Source organism: Acinonyx jubatus, chromosome X (assembly GCF_027475565.1).
Source record: "Acinonyx jubatus isolate Ajub_Pintada_27869175 chromosome X, VMU_Ajub_asm_v1.0, whole genome shotgun sequence".
In the NCBI taxonomy this organism is placed as follows: domain Eukaryota; kingdom Metazoa; phylum Chordata; class Mammalia; order Carnivora; family Felidae; genus Acinonyx; species Acinonyx jubatus.
The window spans coordinates 122,154,400-122,172,274 of record NC_069389.1 but is presented as its reverse complement, the minus strand read 5'-3'; the positions used below and the strand labels follow the sequence as shown (position 1 = coordinate 122,172,274).

The 17,875-nt window shown below is 56.5% G+C and overlaps 2 protein-coding genes across 4 annotated transcripts; one reads left to right on the top strand and one right to left on the bottom strand.

Moving 5' to 3' along the window:
* Positions 1-4,928: 4,928 nt before the first annotated feature.
* On the top strand, positions 4,929-8,437 carry LOC128311474 (paraneoplastic antigen-like protein 6B). 2 transcript variants are annotated; one of them, XM_053201845.1, is made up of 2 exons: positions 4,929-5,247; positions 5,531-8,437. In XM_053201845.1, the coding sequence occupies exon 2, from the start codon at positions 5,687-5,689 to the stop codon at positions 7,064-7,066; it is 1,380 nt and encodes a 459-aa protein (XP_053057820.1). In that variant the 5' UTR covers positions 4,929-5,247; positions 5,531-5,686; the 3' UTR covers positions 7,067-8,437. The 2 variants fall into 2 exon arrangements, with proteins under 2 accessions (XP_053057820.1, XP_053057821.1); XM_053201846.1 differs by having other exon boundaries at positions 4,930-5,247; positions 5,614-8,437.
* Positions 8,438-13,453: 5,016 nt separating this feature from the next.
* Positions 13,454-16,962, bottom strand: LOC113597212 (paraneoplastic antigen-like protein 6B). Of its 2 annotated transcripts, none has more exons than XM_053201847.1 (2): positions 16,644-16,962; positions 13,454-16,360 (listed from the first exon to the last, which is right to left on the bottom strand). In XM_053201847.1, the coding sequence occupies exon 2, from the start codon at positions 16,202-16,204 to the stop codon at positions 14,825-14,827; it is 1,380 nt and encodes a 459-aa protein (XP_053057822.1). In that variant the 5' UTR covers positions 16,205-16,360; positions 16,644-16,962; the 3' UTR covers positions 13,454-14,824. The 2 variants fall into 2 exon arrangements, with proteins under 2 accessions (XP_053057822.1, XP_053057823.1); XM_053201848.1 differs by having other exon boundaries at positions 13,454-16,277; positions 16,644-16,961.
* Positions 16,963-17,875: the final 913 nt, after the last annotated feature.

Below are 17,875 nucleotides of genomic sequence, written 5' to 3'. Positions count from 1 at the left end.
AAAGGGAGGAGAGGGCCCGCCTGGCTGCCCAAGAGCCTGTGGAGGGCTTGGGGCAGGGCAGGGAGCCCCCAGAGGCTAGGAGCAAGAGCCGGGTGTGTGAGGAGAGGGGGTGGTGGAGGAAGAGGGCTGTTGAGCAGCCAGAGAAGTCTTCGGCTGGCTGGGACCTGGTCTGAAGCCACAGTTTAGGAAGTGTGGATGGGCACTGCCTGGTAAGAAGGTAGGAGGGAACTTCAGGCTCTCCCTGGAGGAGACAGGAGGGGCCCGTTTGGCTGTGCAGGGCTTGGGCCCTTGGCGTTTGTGGTGTAAAGCAGAGAAGCTCTTCCTGGGTTGTGAGCAGACAACACTCTCACTCAACCTGTGGAAGTTAAGGGACACACCTGAGGTCAAGTGAAGCAGCCAAGTGAAGGGAAGCACCGAGACCTTCCTCTGCTGCCATGCCCATGTTCTATGTGCTCAGCTAGGCTGGCCATCCCTTGGACTTTATTCCCAACAGCTACTACTAGAGGAAGTATGTTATGGGAGCGTCCAGTCACCTAGTGGCCCGGGCCCTCTGTGAGTCTTGATGGAAGCATCTCTGCGCCACCCAAAGTGAAGTGTTTCTGTGCTTATTTCTCCACGTGGTTAACATCTACTGGGTGCTGGCTCTGTGCAGGGCCCAGTACTGGAAATCACGGGGACCAAGCCAAAAGATGGAAGACCCTGGGAGCTGGGCCAAGCAGGTGGCACAATTACAATTCCTTTACCTCTACCAGGGAGCCCAGCTGCCCACAGGGCCTGGGTGGCAGTGGGGGTAGGAGGGAGAGGGAAGAGTGTATATCTACCTGGGTGTCACACAGGCCTCTCAAATGCAAGCATGGCCACAGGAACTCATCCCCACCCCCGTCACCCCACTTCCCAACACCCTCTCTCACAAAAGGTGAGAGGAAAAGAAAGATAACTGTTGGTGTGATTCTCCATGTCAGAGAAGGACCCTCCCATCCTCTGGGCCCACACACAAGTGAAAAATCTGGGACCCTGCTTGAGCCCTCCCTGTGCCTCCTCCCTCCCTAGAGACTGTATCTTCCCCCTTTCTCTTTAAACCCTCTGCCTGAAGAGACCGAGCCCATCACCGTCTGGTCTGGCCGACTGCAGAAAACCCTGTCTGCTCCAGGCTTACCTCCCTGCTGCCCAGTTAACCACACAGCAGGTCTGATCCTTGCCACCCTCTCACTTCAAACCCATCGGGGCCCTCCACAGCCCTCAGGGTAAAGGTCCCAGGCCCGTGGCAGATGGCAGCAGGCTGACATATTCAGGTGCTTGCTCAAAACAAGGCACTGAGGGCCTCCTCTGAGCCAGGCTCTGGGATGAGGCCCTGGGATGAGAAACATGGGCAAGGCCCTTTCTCCTGGGGAGCTTGCCATCTGGGGAGGGAGACCCTGATGCCCCAAAGCAGAGACCCAAATCTCTGCTTTCTATCTATCATATGATGACATATAAATCAATGCTGCTAAATATGAATGGAGAGTATTCCAGGTTCCACTTTTGTTGTGGGTGGCTGGGCAGAGGAGGCCTCTGGGAGGAGAAGGCATTTCTGCTGAGACTTGAATGAGGAAGAGGAGGAAGAGGAGGCCACCACCACAGGAAGTTCTTGGGGTGGGTTGTCCCACACAGAAGCGGAGGGAAGGCAGAGGCCACAGATGGGAAAGAGCTGGGTATGGTGCTCTGGGGCCAGCTGATAAGGCCAACGAATCAGGAGTTTGGTGAGAGGTGCTGGGGGTGGGTGGTATGAGAAGAAGAAGACCATAAGAGGAGGCCAGCTCCCGGGGGGTGGGGGTGGGGCAAAGGGGGCTTTTGGCCAGGGAAGGGACTTTGGAGTTTCCTTAGTCTAAAGGGATGGGGAGCCACAGGGAGGACTTGTCACTGGGGAGGAGCATGGTCTGGTGCTGTTGCAGAGAGTTTGCCCTGGCTTCCCTGTGGGTGGGAGTGAAGTAGAAAGAGAGGCCAGAGTGGAGGCTGGGAGAGCAGGAGACCATGGAGACGTGGAGAGGGCCAGCAGTCATCGATTAAAGTGGATAAAATCCCACATTGGGTTAGATTGGGCGTAAGGAACAAAGGAGAGGGGAGAAAGAATCCTGGCATCTTTGCTGGAGCAACCAGGTGGAAGGTGGAGCCCTTGGGGGAATCCCGGGGAAGAAGCAAGTGTGTCGAGGAGGATGAAATGCTCCTGTTTGGACATCTTCATCCTGCAATTCCCATGGGGCATCCAAGCGTGCAGTTTGATGAGGACATGAGGAGCTCAGGGAAGGGGGTCCCACCCAGAGACAAAACATTTGGAGCCATCAGCGGGCAGATGGTCCCTCGGATGAGAGGACTTTGGGCGAGAATGGCGTTGGAGGCACCAAAGGTCCTGGGGCTGAGGCTGGGAGCCCACCTCCACCGCACTGAACTCAAGCAAAGGAGAAGGAGGAGGGAGTTCCAACGATGGGCAGGCAGGGAGGGAGGAGATTAGCCCAAAGGTGGGGGCTTACAGAAGCTGAGAAAGGAAAAGGTTGTGAGAAGGAAGGAGGGTCAACTGTGCTGAGAGGTGGAGCAAAATGAGGGCTGAAAGGTGACAAAGGAAAAGTAGTCAAGGCATCACAGTCCAGCCCTAGCGGGGGGAGGGAGTAATGGGCACCCCAAGGTAGAGCCAGACAGTCCTGGACTTGGAGTCAGCAGGTATGGAAGGAAGGAGAGTAGGAAGAGACGAGGCTGAAAACAGAGGGAAGGAATTGACAGTCGGTCTGCAGGCCAGCTGGCTGGCTGGGGACACGGGACCCATGTATGTTCCCACGGGAGCACCCTCTCTGAGGAAGGACCCCAGATAAATCATGGCAGAAACCAAGAAAGAGGACAATGTGGGGTGCGAGCCATGGCAGGGCTAACACCAAGGTTTGGTGGACAGAAATTCTCACTGTGGGTGTTTAGAGCAGCAGTTCACCTGTATTAGGAGAGGCTGTCTTGGCCCTCAGCGGGGAGAAGGGGAGGGGGTCCACACACGAGGCCGACTGGGAAAGCTGGTTTGTGACAGAACACTCGTGCTTCTTCATTTACCCAGCATTTACCACCTGAGAGACAGGAAAGTCGGGAGAGTAAGACCATATGGGCCAGTCAAGCTCCCACTATGAGACCAACTCCAATGTGGCCTGTTTCTGGGCGATGGGTGAGTGTAGAAAAAAATGAGGGTGCCTTTGCCCTTGATGCTAGGAACTTTCTCCCAGTAACAGGCCAATGAGGCTTCTCAGCAGTGGGGAGGAAATGAGCAAAGGAGATTCACAGAAGAGGAACTGGGAATGGTCAACACACTTGTGCAAGGATGCCCAACCTCACTGCCGACCAGGGAAATGCAAGGCACACAGTAATGAGGTAGCACTTCTCCCCATGGGAGTGGGCAAGTGGTCAAGGCTGGACAAGACCAAAGGCTGCTCAGGCTGTGGGGGCACACAGGACCACACCTATGCTGCTGGTGGGAGTGAACACAGGTTCAGCCACTCATGGGAGATAACAGATTAGCAACACCTGGCCATGGCTTTGATGGGCACAGCCCAAGTCCCGGAAAAACCACTTCTTGGCGTACGTTCCAGAGCCTGTCAGGCCGACAGCGGCTAAGACAGGCATGCGTAGGGTGCTGGTGGCAGCAGTGTCTGTAACAGTCAAAGACTGGGAACAGTGTGAACGCCCATCCACAGGGTCATAGACAAATAAACCAGGGCTGTGATTCAACAAGGAGCATGAGTGAGCTGGACACTCAGGAAAACCTTGACCGGTATAGCTTGAGTGTGAAAGGCAAGTCACAGAAGAGGATGTCTGGCCAGATGCCAGGCAGGCAAGGAAAGAGAAGCCAACAACGCCGGGAGGTGTGACCCCAAGGGAACCTGTCTGCCATCTGACCGGTGGAGAGGCTGTCCACATGGCCCCAGACTCCCATGACAGGATGGGTGCAAGGTGGCGAGACCCAGAGGGGCTGGCACTCCATTTTGAGTTGTGGCAGCACTGCCTTGGTACAGTGACTAGCCTAGGTAGCAAAGGAAAGGGGAAGGATCTGTAGAAGAAGACTGACTCGGGGCCAGACAGAGGTCTCTGGGGAGGCACAACACCCATGCTGCCCTCAGGGGCCAAGAGAGCAGATGTCTCAGAGCTCATTAGGCTGGCGAGAGCACAGGGGGGCAGGGGACACATCCAGCGCCTCACACCCAGCCCACTGGCTCTCCTGTACACACCCTCAGGTAGAGACCGCAGTTCTGTCCCTCCACTGAGGCCCAGAGAAGGGGCAAGGACTTGCCCAAGGACACATGGTAAGATACAGGCCCAAGGGGCTGAGCTCTAAGTAGCAGAAGCCCGTTCTTGGGATTGGGACATGAAGTGAGCAAAACAGGAAAGTCCTTGACACCCTCCTTGGGGCAGGGCCCTGGCACTGGGGCAGCGACGCATCTTGGCCCGTCGTGTGCCCACAGCGACCACGGCCCCCGCGCGAGTATGGGGACTGCTGACCCCTGGTTGCGGTGGTGTGTGCGAGCGCTCATGTGCGCAGGTGGCATCTATTCCACGTAGTAGCACCCGGACGAAGTGCTTCTCGCCTAGCTGGGACAGGACCCGGTCTGGGTGGAGTGGAGGAGGGGCGGAAACAGGTGAAGGAGCCCCAGAACGCGCCCCCATCCCGCGCTCCACCCATGCCAGAATGCAGCGCTGGCGGGCGCATCTCGGGCCTGCCCAGCGGCTCTCTGGTGGGCACCCGGGGATATGGACCCCTCGCCAGGCTGACGCCCCGAGAGCATGTTCCGGGAGGGGCGGGAGGTGGGCAGGGTTGGGTCTAGGATGGGGGCACTGGCTCTCGGGTCCCCAGGATCCCCACCTGTGCCAGCGCCCCCTCGGGGGCGGGGGAAGGAGCAGGTGACGTCACGCGCAGTCCCGGGGTGCCCGCGGCGGTGGCCACAGCCTGGCCGCGTGACCCGCGCGCGCCAATGGCCCGGCGGTCTCCGGGGCGACGCGGAGGGTCCGCGCTCCGCCGCCACTGCGCCCCCGCCCCGAGTCCGCACTGCAGAGAGTGGTGGCGAGCAGGCGCCGGCGCGCTAGCCCACGTGCCGCGCTGAGAGAGGGACAGGGAGAGGAAGAAGGAGAGGGAGTGAGAGGCAGCCAGGAAAAGAGGGGCGCACGACCCCGCTGCCGCTCGGCGCAGCCCCTGCGCCCCACCTGCTGGGACCTCGACGAGGAAGGACCCCGACCCAGAGGAAGGTAGGTACCAGAACCGGGGAGGGTGCGCTCAGCCCTCCGGGAGACCCGCCCGCCCGCCGCCTGCCCTCCGCCCGCCCCAGTAGGACTGCGGCAGCCCGCGGGGGCGAGAGGGACGCGGTGGGGAGGGGGCCGTGGCCCCGGCGGGCGGGTGGAAGGCGGGGCAGGGGTCTAGCCTGGGCTGCAAAGGCACCGCCCCGGGGGAGGAGGGTCACCTGGGGGGTGGGCGCGGCGGGGCGGAGGGGGGGGTCGCTTAACCTCGCTCTCGCCTCGTTTGTATTCACAGGCTGTGGAGACCTGGGCGGTTCTCTCTGAGTCCTAGGCTCCCTCACTAATTCACCCCCCTCCCGCCCCCTCCACCCTGCCCAGTGTCACCCTGGTCCGCGCCGGGAACCGTTTCCTACGGCTGATATTAACCCCGCGCCGGCGGAAATTGCACGCGATGGCGGTGACGATGCTGCGGGACTGGTGCAGGTGGATGGGCATCAGCGCTCGAAGGGGTCTGCTCATTCTGGGCATCCCGGAGGACTGTGATGAAGCCGAACTCCAAGAGTCTCTGGAGGCCGCCCTGTGGCCCATGGGTCACTTCACCGTGCTGGGCAAAGTGTTTCGAGAGGAGGATAATGCCACTGCAGCCCTGGTCGAGCTTGACCGGGAAGTTAACTATGCTTTGGTCCCCAGGGAAATCCCGGGCACCGGGGGTCCCTGGAACGTAGTCTTTGTGCCCCGTTGCTCAGGCGAGGAGTTTCTCAGTCGCGTGTTCCACTTCCTGGAGCAACAGGGGCAGACGGTGGAGAGTGTGGCTGGGGCCCTGGGGCTGGGACTGCGCCGGGTGTGCTGGCTCAGATCGGTCAGTCAGGCAGTCCAGCCCTGGGTGGAGACCATGCGGTACCAGCGCCTGGGCGTGTTTTCTGGGAGGGATCAGCCCGCCCCGGGGGAGGAGTCCTTTGAGGCCTGGCTAGACCACACCACAGACATGCTACATGTATGGCAGGGGGTCTCAGAAAGGGAGAAGAGGAGGCGGCTGATGGAAGGCCTTCGAGGGACGGCCCTGCAGCTCGTGCACGGGCTCCTGGCAGAGAACCCTGCCAGGACGGCTCAGGACTGCCTGGCGGCCCTGATCCAGGTGTTTGGAGACAACGAGTCGCAGGCAACCATCCGGGTGAAGTGTTTGACAGCTCAGCAAGAGTCAGGCGAGCGGCTCTCTGCTTTCGTGTTGCGGCTGGAAGTTTTGCTGCAGAAAGCCATTGAGAAGGGGGCCCTGGCCAGAGCCTCAGCTGACCATGTACGCCTGAGGCAGGTGCTCGCCAGGGCCAACCTTATTGAGCCGCTGGATGAAGCACTGAGGAAGTTGAGAATGGTTGGGAGGTCTCCAAGTTTCCTAGAGATGCTGGGGCTTGTTCGGGAGTCTGAGGCCTGGGAGGCCAGTCTAGCCAGGAACGAGAGAGCCCAGGCAGAGGAAGGGGCTGGTGCCCGGGCCAATGCCCAGGCTGATGCCAGAGTCGGTGCTAAGGTGGAGGAGAAGGAGCAGGAAGAGCGGGAGTCTGAGGAGGAGGACAGTGACGATCATGACGCTGTCCTTGCGGGCCTAGGTCAGGCAAGACCCTCAGAGGCCCCTGGGGGCCCTACCCCTGCCCAGATGGGCAGCGCTTCCAGGGAGGGCCCGGGAGGTCCTGGCTGTGAGCCAGAGGGCCTCGCCCAGGCAGGAGACCAGGAGACTGGGGAGCCCCTGGAGGAGGGGCTCAAGCCCATCCCAGAGGAGTTGGGAAATGAGGACGGGGCTGGGGAGATGAGCCCCGCCAAGTCCTCCTCAGGCAAATAGGCTCAGAAGGCCCAGAGGCCCCCTCTCCTCTCAGACAGCAGAGCTCTGGAGGCAGGGGGAGGCCACTCCAGGGCAGCAGCCTCACCCCACATGTGGAGCAGGGACAAGGGAAGGACCCACCCAGCCCAAGCCAAACCCCCGGGCACTCCACCACCCCCACGGGGACCTGATCACCACCATCAGCCCTTCCAACGGACCAGGATGACCATACTTGATGCAGAATGGGGCAGGGAGAGGTGCCCCCTCCCATGGCAGCTCCACCCCAGCCCCAGCCCCAGCCCCAGCCTGAAACCCTGCCAGTTCAGGCAGCCAGCCTGGGAAGCACCCCTGAGTGGCTGGCCCTAGCCTAGGTGAGGGGCACCTGAAAATGTGTGCCACCCACACTGGCCTGGGAGATGTTAGGAGCCGTCTCAAGGGTGCCGGCCCCTTGGGCCGCCCAAGAGGGGGACCCTCATTCACTGACCCCTGGAGCACGTCACTCCATGCTCTGGGAAGCCCACTTGTGTCTCTGTAGGCCCCTTAGTGACCCCCGTGTCAAGTGGCACCCCCCCTCCCCCGCTCCCACTACACGCACACTAGTTACCATTCCCATGCAGAGCCCTGAGGTGTGCAGGAGCCCGCGGCGGGTGTCCTGGCCTGACGCAGCAGCCACCTCTCAGCCCGGGTGTGTGCCATGAGCTTCAGTGCGAGCCCAGGCTCTGCTTGCTGTCGTCTGGTGTCGTGAGCTCAGCCTCTGCTTCCTCGGTGTAGATTTAGGCCAACTGCTGCTTGTTCTTGTGGAGATGTATGTGTGTTCTTATCTGAGCAGCCGCCCCCACCCCACCCCAGAGACCTCTCGAGCCCAATCCCAGGAGATGGCGGGAAGGACAGAAGAGAGCATGGCTGGTGCTCACCCCGTGACCTCAGGAAGGAGGAACTGGACCAAGGGCAGAGGTGGCCTGTGGGAGTCTCCACGGAAACCATGCTCTGATGTGCCACTCTCTTGTTACTTGTGACTCAGTTTCTTCGGCTTGTCCCAGTGCCCCGTGCTGCGTTTTCCAGCATCCTGTGACTGTCCTGTGCAGGCCATAGGGCAGGACCAGGCCCCAGCATGTCGGCCAGAGTGGAGAGTGCCCTGGAGTGAGGGGCCATGGCCAGCATCCGCATCCATCATCCTGGCCAAGGGCCGATCGTGGGGCCCTCAGGAAGGGAGACTATGGCAGGAGGGCCACGGTGTTGGGGGAAACAGAGGCATCTCATTTGGGACCCCAAGAGGAGGGGGTCCGTGACCTATGGGCTGTAGTGGCCGTCAGACGTTCCTCTCTGTGTTGTCATTCCCTCTCTTCAATGGTTTCAGTAAATGTTTCTCTTCAATAAATTTCATTGAATGTTTCAGCCGAGTCTTGCCTCTGCTGTGGGCAATTGAGGGAAGGGTCTACTGGGGTTGGGAGAGGGAGCCAGAGAAAAGATTCTTGTTCAGCACCCATGGGAGGCTTCTCCAGTGACAGGGTAGGGTAGGCATTTTGACAGGAAAAATAGAATGTGTTGAGGGCCATTGTTCTATTTTATAGGTGAATTATAAAGTTTTGGGGTTCCACTGGTCCTCATCTTGGGTTGGTCCTGTCACCTTTGATTTTTGAAATGTGTGAGGTTTTTCATAGTTTTCTCCTTTACTAGGGGGAAGTGTACACTGGCATCCAGCTGCTGGGATTGAATATTGTTTCAGGTGCGTGATGCATGGAGTGGGGCCATGCAACAAAGAACTGTCTTGTCCCAAAGGGTTATAACGTCCTTGGTGAGAAAGCCAAATTAGACTGATGGGGTTTTAATTTTTTTTTATTTTCAGTTTTTGTTTCAATTCTAGTTAATTAACATACAGTGTTATGTTTGTTTCAGGTGTACAGTATAGTGATTCAACACTTCCATACATCACCCGATGCTCATCAGAAGGGCCCTCCTTAGTCCCCATCATCTATTTGACTCATCACCAACCCACCTCCCCTCTGGTAACCATCAGTTTTTTCTCTATAAATAAGAGTTTGTTTCTTGGTTTCTCGTGGAATACTACTCGGCAATCAAAAAGAACGCAATCTTGCCATTTGCAGCAATGTGGATGGAACTAGAATGGATTATGCTAATCAAAATAAATCAGGCAGAGAAAGACAAAAGTCATAGGATTTATCTCATATGTGGAGTTTAAGAAACACAACAGATGAACATAGGGGAAGGGAAGGAAAATAAGATAAGAACAGAGTGGCAACAATGGTATGGTACTGGGGTATGTTCAGGGTTGCATCCAAGATAGGCTGTGTGACTGGAACTTAGCACAAGCTGTGGCTGGCTGAAGCACCTAGAAACCTGAGGGAGTCCCAGGAATAATTAGGTTCAACTTTGAAGGGAGGGGAATGGACATCCGGTAGTACCTGAGGCTCCAGAATCTGTGGAAGGGCTGCATGGCTCAGGGCATCCACAGGCTCAGAGAGTTCATGTGTGTGTGTAATCCCAGAACCAAACAGTCACGGAATGGCCTGGTCATGATGTTGGGTGCCCATACGAGGAGCTGCATGCTGGAGTCTGTGGTGAGGGGCTATCCCATGCATTTGTGATCAGTAACCATAAGAGACTATTAAGTGCAGAGAACAAACCCAAGGCTGATGAAGGGTAGGTGGATGGGGTTTGGGCTAAATGGGTGATGGTCATTAAGGAGGGCACTTGCTGGGATGAGTACTTGGTGTTATATGGAAGTGATGAATCACTGGGTTCTACTCCTGAAACCAAAACTACACGGTATATTAACTAACATGAATTTAAATAAATAAAATTTAAAAAAGAGTCTGCTTCTCGATTTCTCTATCTCTTATTTTTCCCTTTTGTTCATTTTGTTTCTTAAATTCTATATATGTATGAAATTATATGGTATTTGTCTTTTCTGACAGACTTATTTCACTTAAAATAATACTCTCTAGCTAGAACCATGTTGTTGCAAATGGCAAGATTTCATCCTTTTTATGGTTGAATATTATTCCAGGGTGTATGGATGTGCGTGTGTGTGTGTGTGTGTGTGTGTGTGTGTGCGTGTGTATGTGCATGTGTGTATATGAGAAGCTTCGTAGCTGGTGTGAGGGAGACAAGAGAGAGGAGGGTTATTGTGTAGGACAACTTTCACTATCAGTAATGGAATCACTGCTACCTATTTACTCAGTGGAACCTTTTCCTGCTTGGGGGCCACTGTATATGCTTGCACGGATGTTGACTACAGTACAGCATTAATAAACTCTGGTCATATGCTGTATTTAATGTAACTGGCAATAAGGCAGCAAAGGAAAGGGTCTATATCTGCAGGCAGCCTGACCTAGAAGGAAGCAAAGCATTCCTAAGCTTACTCTTGTGTGCAAAAGCAAAGGACTGTCCATAGATGCTTTGAAGTGATTAAAAAAAAACAAAACAAAACACTAGTACCAGGTGTGGGCACCTTCCAACGTTCTGAAAAATCACTGATTTCTGCCAAACCCTGTGGCCTGAGACCAAGCATCTGAGCATGGGGGACAATCACCCACAATCCCACAGCGAGAGAGAGAGAGAGAGAGAGAGGGGGTTATGGCTGAGTTATGATCGTTTGGCGTTCGGTGTCACATACTAGTATTGTCAGACATAGCTCATTTTTCAAGTTAAAATTTATTAGAAATTTTATTAGAAATTTATTAGAAATGTTTGCTTGTCTGGTGGAACACCTGAAGAACGAATTACTTGCAATCCAGGTTTTGATACACACACACACACATCACATCTTCTTAGACTGATAGGGTTTTTAAACAAACAAAAAAACCCATATTGGTTTTAATTTCAGGTATTCTAAGTGTGACAATCTCATTATGGAACAATAATTTAAAAAGTTACTGAGCGACAGAAAATCTCTAGGCTCTACAGCTGTGTGGTATCTTATATACAGCAGGAATGTCTGAAACATGGAAATACTGTGGTGGCCTTCCAAGAATTTCCTCCTGCTGCACAAGGCACGAAGGATGTGGAACCCAGCCTGTCCTACCCTTCATCCCTAGGGCATCCATGCCCTAGACCATGACTAGCCCTAGACAGCTCTAGACCACGATGCATCAAACTATCTAAGTAGTTTGCAGAGAGGGTGATATGTGTGCCCATCCTCCCCCAAAACCTGTAAGCCAATGGTGCGCGCTCTCTCTCTCTCTCTCTCTCTCTCTCTCTCTCTCTCTCTCGCTGTGGGATTGTGGGTGATTGTCCCCCATGCTCAGATGCTTGGTCTCAGGCCACAGGGTTTGGCAGAAATCAGTGATTTTTCAGAACGTTGGAAGGTGCCCACACCTGGTACTAGTGTTTTGTTTTGTTTTTTTTTAATCACTTCAAAGCATCTATGGACAGTCCTTTGCTTTTGCACACAAGAGTAAGCTTAGGAATGCTTTGCTTCCTTCTAGGTCAGGCTGCCTGCAGATATAGACCCTTTCCTTTGCTGCCTTATTGCCAGTTACATTAAATACAGCATATGACCAGAGTTTATTAATGCTGTACTGTAGTCAACATCCGTGCAAGCATATACAGTGGCCCCCAAGCAGGAAAAGGTTCCACTGAGTAAATAGGTAGCAGTGATTCCATTACTGATAGTGAAAGTTGTCCTACACAATAACCCTCCTCTCTCTTGTCTCCCTCACACCAGCTACGAAGCTTCTCATATACACACATGCACATACACACGCACACACACACACACACACACACACACACACGCACATCCATACACCCTGGAATAATATTCAACCATAAAAAGGATGAAATCTTGCCATTTGCAACAACATGGTTCTAGCTAGAGAGTATTATTTTAAGTGAAATAAGTCTGTCAGAAAAGACAAATACCATATAATTTCATACATATATAGAATTTAAGAAACAAAATGAACAAAAGGGAAAAATAAGAGATAGAGAAATCGAGAAGCAGACTCTTTTTTAAATTTTATTTATTTAAATTCATGTTAGTTAATATACCGTGTAGTTTTGGTTTCAGGAGTAGAACCCAGTGATTCATCACTTCCATATAACACCAAGTACTCATCCCAGCAAGTGCCCTCCTTAATGACCATCACCCATTTAGCCCAAACCCCATCCACCTACCCTTCATCAGCCTTGGGTTTGTTCTCTGCACTTAATAGTCTCTTATGGTTACTGATCACAAATGCATGGGATAGCCCCTCACCACAGACTCCAGCATGCAGCTCCTCGTATGGGCACCCAACATCATGACCAGGCCATTCCGTGACTGTTTGGTTCTGGGATTACACACACACATGAACTCTCTGAGCCTGTGGATGCCCTGAGCCATGCAGCCCTTCCACAGATTCTGGAGCCTCAGGTACTACCGGATGTCCATTCCCCTCCCTTCAAAGTTGAACCTAATTATTCCTGGGACTCCCTCAGGTTTCTAGGTGCTTCAGCCAGCCACAGCTTGTGCTAAGTTCCAGTCACACAGCCTATCTTGGATGCAACCCTGAACATACCCCAGTACCATACCATTGTTGCCACTCTGTTCTTATCTTATTTTCCTTCCCTTCCCCTATGTTCATCTGTTGTGTTTCTTAAACTCCACATATGAGATAAATCCTATGACTTTTGTCTTTCTCTGCCTGATTTATTTTGATTAGCATAATCCATTCTAGTTCCATCCACATTGCTGCAAATGGCAAGATTGCGTTCTTTTTGATTGCCGAGTAGTATTCCACGAGAAACCAAGAAACAAACTCTTATTTATAGAGAAAAAACTGATGGTTACCAGAGGGGAGGTGGGTTGGTGATGAGTCAAATAGATGATGGGGACTAAGGAGGGCCCTTCTGATGAGCATCGGGTGATGTATGGAAGTGTTGAATCACTATACTGTACACCTGAAACAAACATAACACTGTATGTTAATTAACTAGAATTGAAACAAAAACTGAAAATAAAAAAAAATTAAAACCCCATCAGTCTAATTTGGCTTTCTCACCAAGGACGTTATAACCCTTTGGGACAAGACAGTTCTTTGTTGCATGGCCCCACTCCATGCATCACGCACCTGAAACAATATTCAATCCCAGCAGCTGGATGCCAGTGTACACTTCCCCCTAGTAAAGGAGAAAACTATGAAAAACCTCACACATTTCAAAAATCAAAGGTGACAGGACCAACCCAAGATGAGGACCAGTGGAACCCCAAAACTTTATAATTCACCTATAAAATAGAACAATGGCCCTCAACACATTCTATTTTTCCTGTCAAAATGCCTACCCTACCCTGTCACTGGAGAAGCCTCCCATGGGTGCTGAACAAGAATCTTTTCTCTGGCTCCCTCTCCCAACCCCAGTAGACCCTTCCCTCAATTGCCCACAGCAGAGGCAAGACTCGGCTGAAACATTCAATGAAATTTATTGAAGAGAAACATTTACTGAAACCATTGAAGAGAGGGAATGACAACACAGAGAGGAACGTCTGACGGCCACTACAGCCCATAGGTCACGGACCCCCTCCTCTTGGGGTCCCAAATGAGATGCCTCTGTTTCCCCCAACACCGTGGCCCTCCTGCCATAGTCTCCCTTCCTGAGGGCCCCACGATCGGCCCTTGGCCAGGATGATGGATGCGGATGCTGGCCATGGCCCCTCACTCCAGGGCACTCTCCACTCTGGCCGACATGCTGGGGCCTGGTCCTGCCCTATGGCCTGCACAGGACAGTCACAGGATGCTGGAAAACGCAGCACGGGGCACTGGGACAAGCCGAAGAAACTGAGTCACAAGTAACAAGAGAGTGGCACATCAGAGCATGGTTTCCGTGGAGACTCCCACAGGCCACCTCTGCCCTTGGTCCAGTTCCTCCTTCCTGAGGTCACGGGGTGAGCACCAGCCATGCTCTCTTCTGTCCTTCCCGCCATCTCCTGGGATTGGGCTCGAGAGGTCTCTGGGGTGGGGTGGGGGCGGCTGCTCAGATAAGAACACACATACATCTCCACAAGAACAAGCAGCAGTTGGCCTAAATCTACACCGAGGAAGCAGAGGCTGAGCTCACGACACCAGACGACAGCAAGCAGAGCCTGGGCTCGCACTGAAGCTCATGGCACACACCCGGGCTGAGAGGTGGCTGCTGCGTCAGGCCAGGACACCCGCCGCGGGCTCCTGCACACCTCAGGGCTCTGCATGGGAATGGTAACTAGTGTGCGTGTAGTGGGAGCGGGGGAGGGGGGGTGCCACTTGACACGGGGGTCACTAAGGGGCCTACAGAGACACAAGTGGGCTTCCCAGAGCATGGAGTGACGTGCTCCAGGGGTCAGTGAATGAGGGTCCCCCTCTTGGGCGGCCCAAGGGGCCGGCACCCTTGAGACGGCTCCTAACATCTCCCAGGCCAGTGTGGGTGGCACACATTTTCAGGTGCCCCTCACCTAGGCTAGGGCCAGCCACTCAGGGGTGCTTCCCAGGCTGGCTGCCTGAACTGGCAGGGTTTCAGGCTGGGGCTGGGGCTGGGGCTGGGGTGGAGCTGCCATGGGAGGGGGCACCTCTCCCTGCCCCATTCTGCATCAAGTATGGTCATCCTGGTCCGTTGGAAGGGCTGATGGTGGTGATCAGGTCCCCGTGGGGGTGGTGGAGTGCCCGGGGGTTTGGCTTGGGCTGGGTGGGTCCTTCCCTTGTCCCTGCTCCACATGTGGGGTGAGGCTGCTGCCCTGGAGTGGCCTCCCCCTGCCTCCAGAGCTCTGCTGTCTGAGAGGAGAGGGGGCCTCTGGGCCTTCTGAGCCTATTTGCCTGAGGAGGACTTGGCGGGGCTCATCTCCCCAGCCCCGTCCTCATTTCCCAACTCCTCTGGGATGGGCTTGAGCCCCTCCTCCAGGGGCTCCCCAGTCTCCTGGTCTCCTGCCTGGGCGAGGCCCTCTGGCTCACAGCCAGGACCTCCCGGGCCCTCCCTGGAAGCGCTGCCCATCTGGGCAGGGGTAGGGCCCCCAGGGGCCTCTGAGGGTCTTGCCTGACCTAGGCCCGCAAGGACAGCGTCATGATCGTCACTGTCCTCCTCCTCAGACTCCCGCTCTTCCTGCTCCTTCTCCTCCACCTTAGCACCGACTCTGGCATCAGCCTGGGCATTGGCCCGGGCACCAGCCCCTTCCTCTGCCTGGGCTCTCTCGTTCCTGGCTAGACTGGCCTCCCAGGCCTCAGACTCCCGAACAAGCCCCAGCATCTCTAGGAAACTTGGAGACCTCCCAACCATTCTCAACTTCCTCAGTGCTTCATCCAGCGGCTCAATAAGGTTGGCCCTGGCGAGCACCTGCCTCAGGCGTACATGGTCAGCTGAGGCTCTGGCCAGGGCCCCCTTCTCAATGGCTTTCTGCAGCAAAACTTCCAGCCGCAACACGAAAGCAGAGAGCCGCTCGCCTGACTCTTGCTGAGCTGTCAAACACTTCACCCGGATGGTTGCCTGCGACTCGTTGTCTCCAAACACCTGGATCAGGGCCGCCAGGCAGTCCTGAGCCGTCCTGGCAGGGTTCTCTGCCAGGAGCCCGTGCACGAGCTGCAGGGCCGTCCCTCGAAGGCCTTCCATCAGCCGCCTCCTCTTCTCCCTTTCTGAGACCCCCTGCCATACATGTAGCATGTCTGTGGTGTGGTCTAGCCAGGCCTCAAAGGACTCCTCCCCCGGGGCGGGCTGATCCCTCCCAGAAAACACGCCCAGGCGCTGGTACCGCATGGTCTCCACCCAGGGCTGGACTGCCTGACTGACCGATCTGAGCCAGCACACCCGGCGCAGTCCCAGCCCCAGGGCCCCAGCCACACTCTCCACCGTCTGCCCCTGTTGCTCCAGGAAGTGGAACACGCGACTGAGAAACTCCTCGCCTGAGCAACGGGGCACAAAGACTACGTTCCAGGGACCCCCGGTGCCCGGGATTTCCCTGGGGACCAAAGCATAGTTAACTTCCCGGTCAAGCTCGACCAGGGCTGCAGTGGCATTATCCTCCTCTCGAAACACTTTGCCCAGCACGGTGAAGTGACCCATGGGCCACAGGGCGGCCTCCAGAGACTCTTGGAGTTCGGCTTCATCACAGTCCTCCGGGATGCCCAGAATGAGCAGACCCCTTCGAGCGCTGATGCCCATCCACCTGCACCAGTCCCGCAGCATCGTCACCGCCATCGCGTGCAATTTCCGCCGGCGCGGGGTTAATATCAGCCGTAGGAAACGGTTCCCGGCGCGGACCAGGGTGACACTGGGCAGGGTGGAGGGGGCGGGAGGGGGGTGAATTAGTGAGGGAGCCTAGGACTCAGAGAGAACCGCCCAGGTCTCCACAGCCTGTGAATACAAACGAGGCGAGAGCGAGGTTAAGCGACCCCCCCCTCCGCCCCGCCGCGCCCACCCCCCAGGTGACCCTCCTCCCCCGGGGCGGTGCCTTTGCAGCCCAGGCTAGACCCCTGCCCCGCCTTCCACCCGCCCGCCGGGGCCACGGCCCCCTCCCCACCGCGTCCCTCTCGCCCCCGCGGGCTGCCGCAGTCCTACTGGGGCGGGCGGAGGGCAGGCGGCGGGCGGGCGGGTCTCCCGGAGGGCTGAGCGCACCCTCCCCGGTTCTGGTACCTACCTTCCTCTGGGTCGGGGTCCTTCCTCGTCGAGGTCCCAGCAGGTGGGGCGCAGGGGCTGCGCCGAGCGGCAGCGGGGTCGTGCGCCCCTCTTTTCCTGGCTGCCTCTCACTCCCTCTCCTTCTTCCTCTCCCTGTCCCTCTCTCAGCGCGGCACGTGGGCTAGCGCGCCGGCGCCTGCTCGCCACCACTCTCTGCAGTGCGGACTCGGGGCGGGGGCGCAGTGGCGGCGGAGCGCGGACCCTCCGCGTCGCCCCGGAGACCGCCGGGCCATTGGCGCGCGCGGGTCACGCGGCCAGGCTGTGGCCACCGCCGCGGGCACCCCGGGACTGCGCGTGACGTCACCTGCTCCTTCCCCCGCCCCCGAGGGGGCGCTGGCACAGGTGGGGATCCTGGGGACCCGAGAGCCAGTGCCCCCATCCTAGACCCAACCCTGCCCACCTCCCGCCCCTCCCGGAACATGCTCTCGGGGCGTCAGCCTGGCGAGGGGTCCATATCCCCGGGTGCCCACCAGAGAGCCGCTGGGCAGGCCCGAGATGCGCCCGCCAGCGCTGCATTCTGGCATGGGTGGAGCGCGGGATGGGGGCGCGTTCTGGGGCTCCTTCACCTGTTTCCGCCCCTCCTCCACTCCACCCAGACCGGGTCCTGTCCCAGCTAGGCGAGAAGCACTTCGTCCGGGTGCTACTACGTGGAATAGATGCCACCTGCGCACATGAGCGCTCGCACACACCACCGCAACCAGGGGTCAGCAGTCCCCATACTCGCGCGGGGGCCGTGGTCGCTGTGGGCACACGACGGGCCAAGATGCGTCGCTGCCCCAGTGCCAGGGCCCTGCCCCAAGGAGGGTGTCAAGGACTTTCCTGTTTTGCTCACTTCATGTCCCAATCCCAAGAACGGGCTTCTGCTACTTAGAGCTCAGCCCCTTGGGCCTGTATCTTACCATGTGTCCTTGGGCAAGTCCTTGCCCCTTCTCTGGGCCTCAGTGGAGGGACAGAACTGCGGTCTCTACCTGAGGGTGTGTACAGGAGAGCCAGTGGGCTGGGTGTGAGGCGCTGGATGTGTCCCCTGCCCCCCTGTGCTCTCGCCAGCCTAATGAGCTCTGAGACATCTGCTCTCTTGGCCCCTGAGGGCAGCATGGGTGTTGTGCCTCCCCAGAGACCTCTGTCTGGCCCCGAGTCAGTCTTCTTCTACAGATCCTTCCCCTTTCCTTTGCTACCTAGGCTAGTCACTGTACC

What these genes read in the sequence shown, in the direction of transcription:
- LOC128311474 (XM_053201845.1), top strand. Translation starts at nt 5,687, where the DNA reads ATGGCGGTGACGATGCTGCGGGACTGGTGCAGGTGGATGGGCATCAGC.
- LOC113597212 (XM_053201847.1), bottom strand. Translation starts at nt 16,204, where the DNA reads ATGGCGGTGACGATGCTGCGGGACTGGTGCAGGTGGATGGGCATCAGC.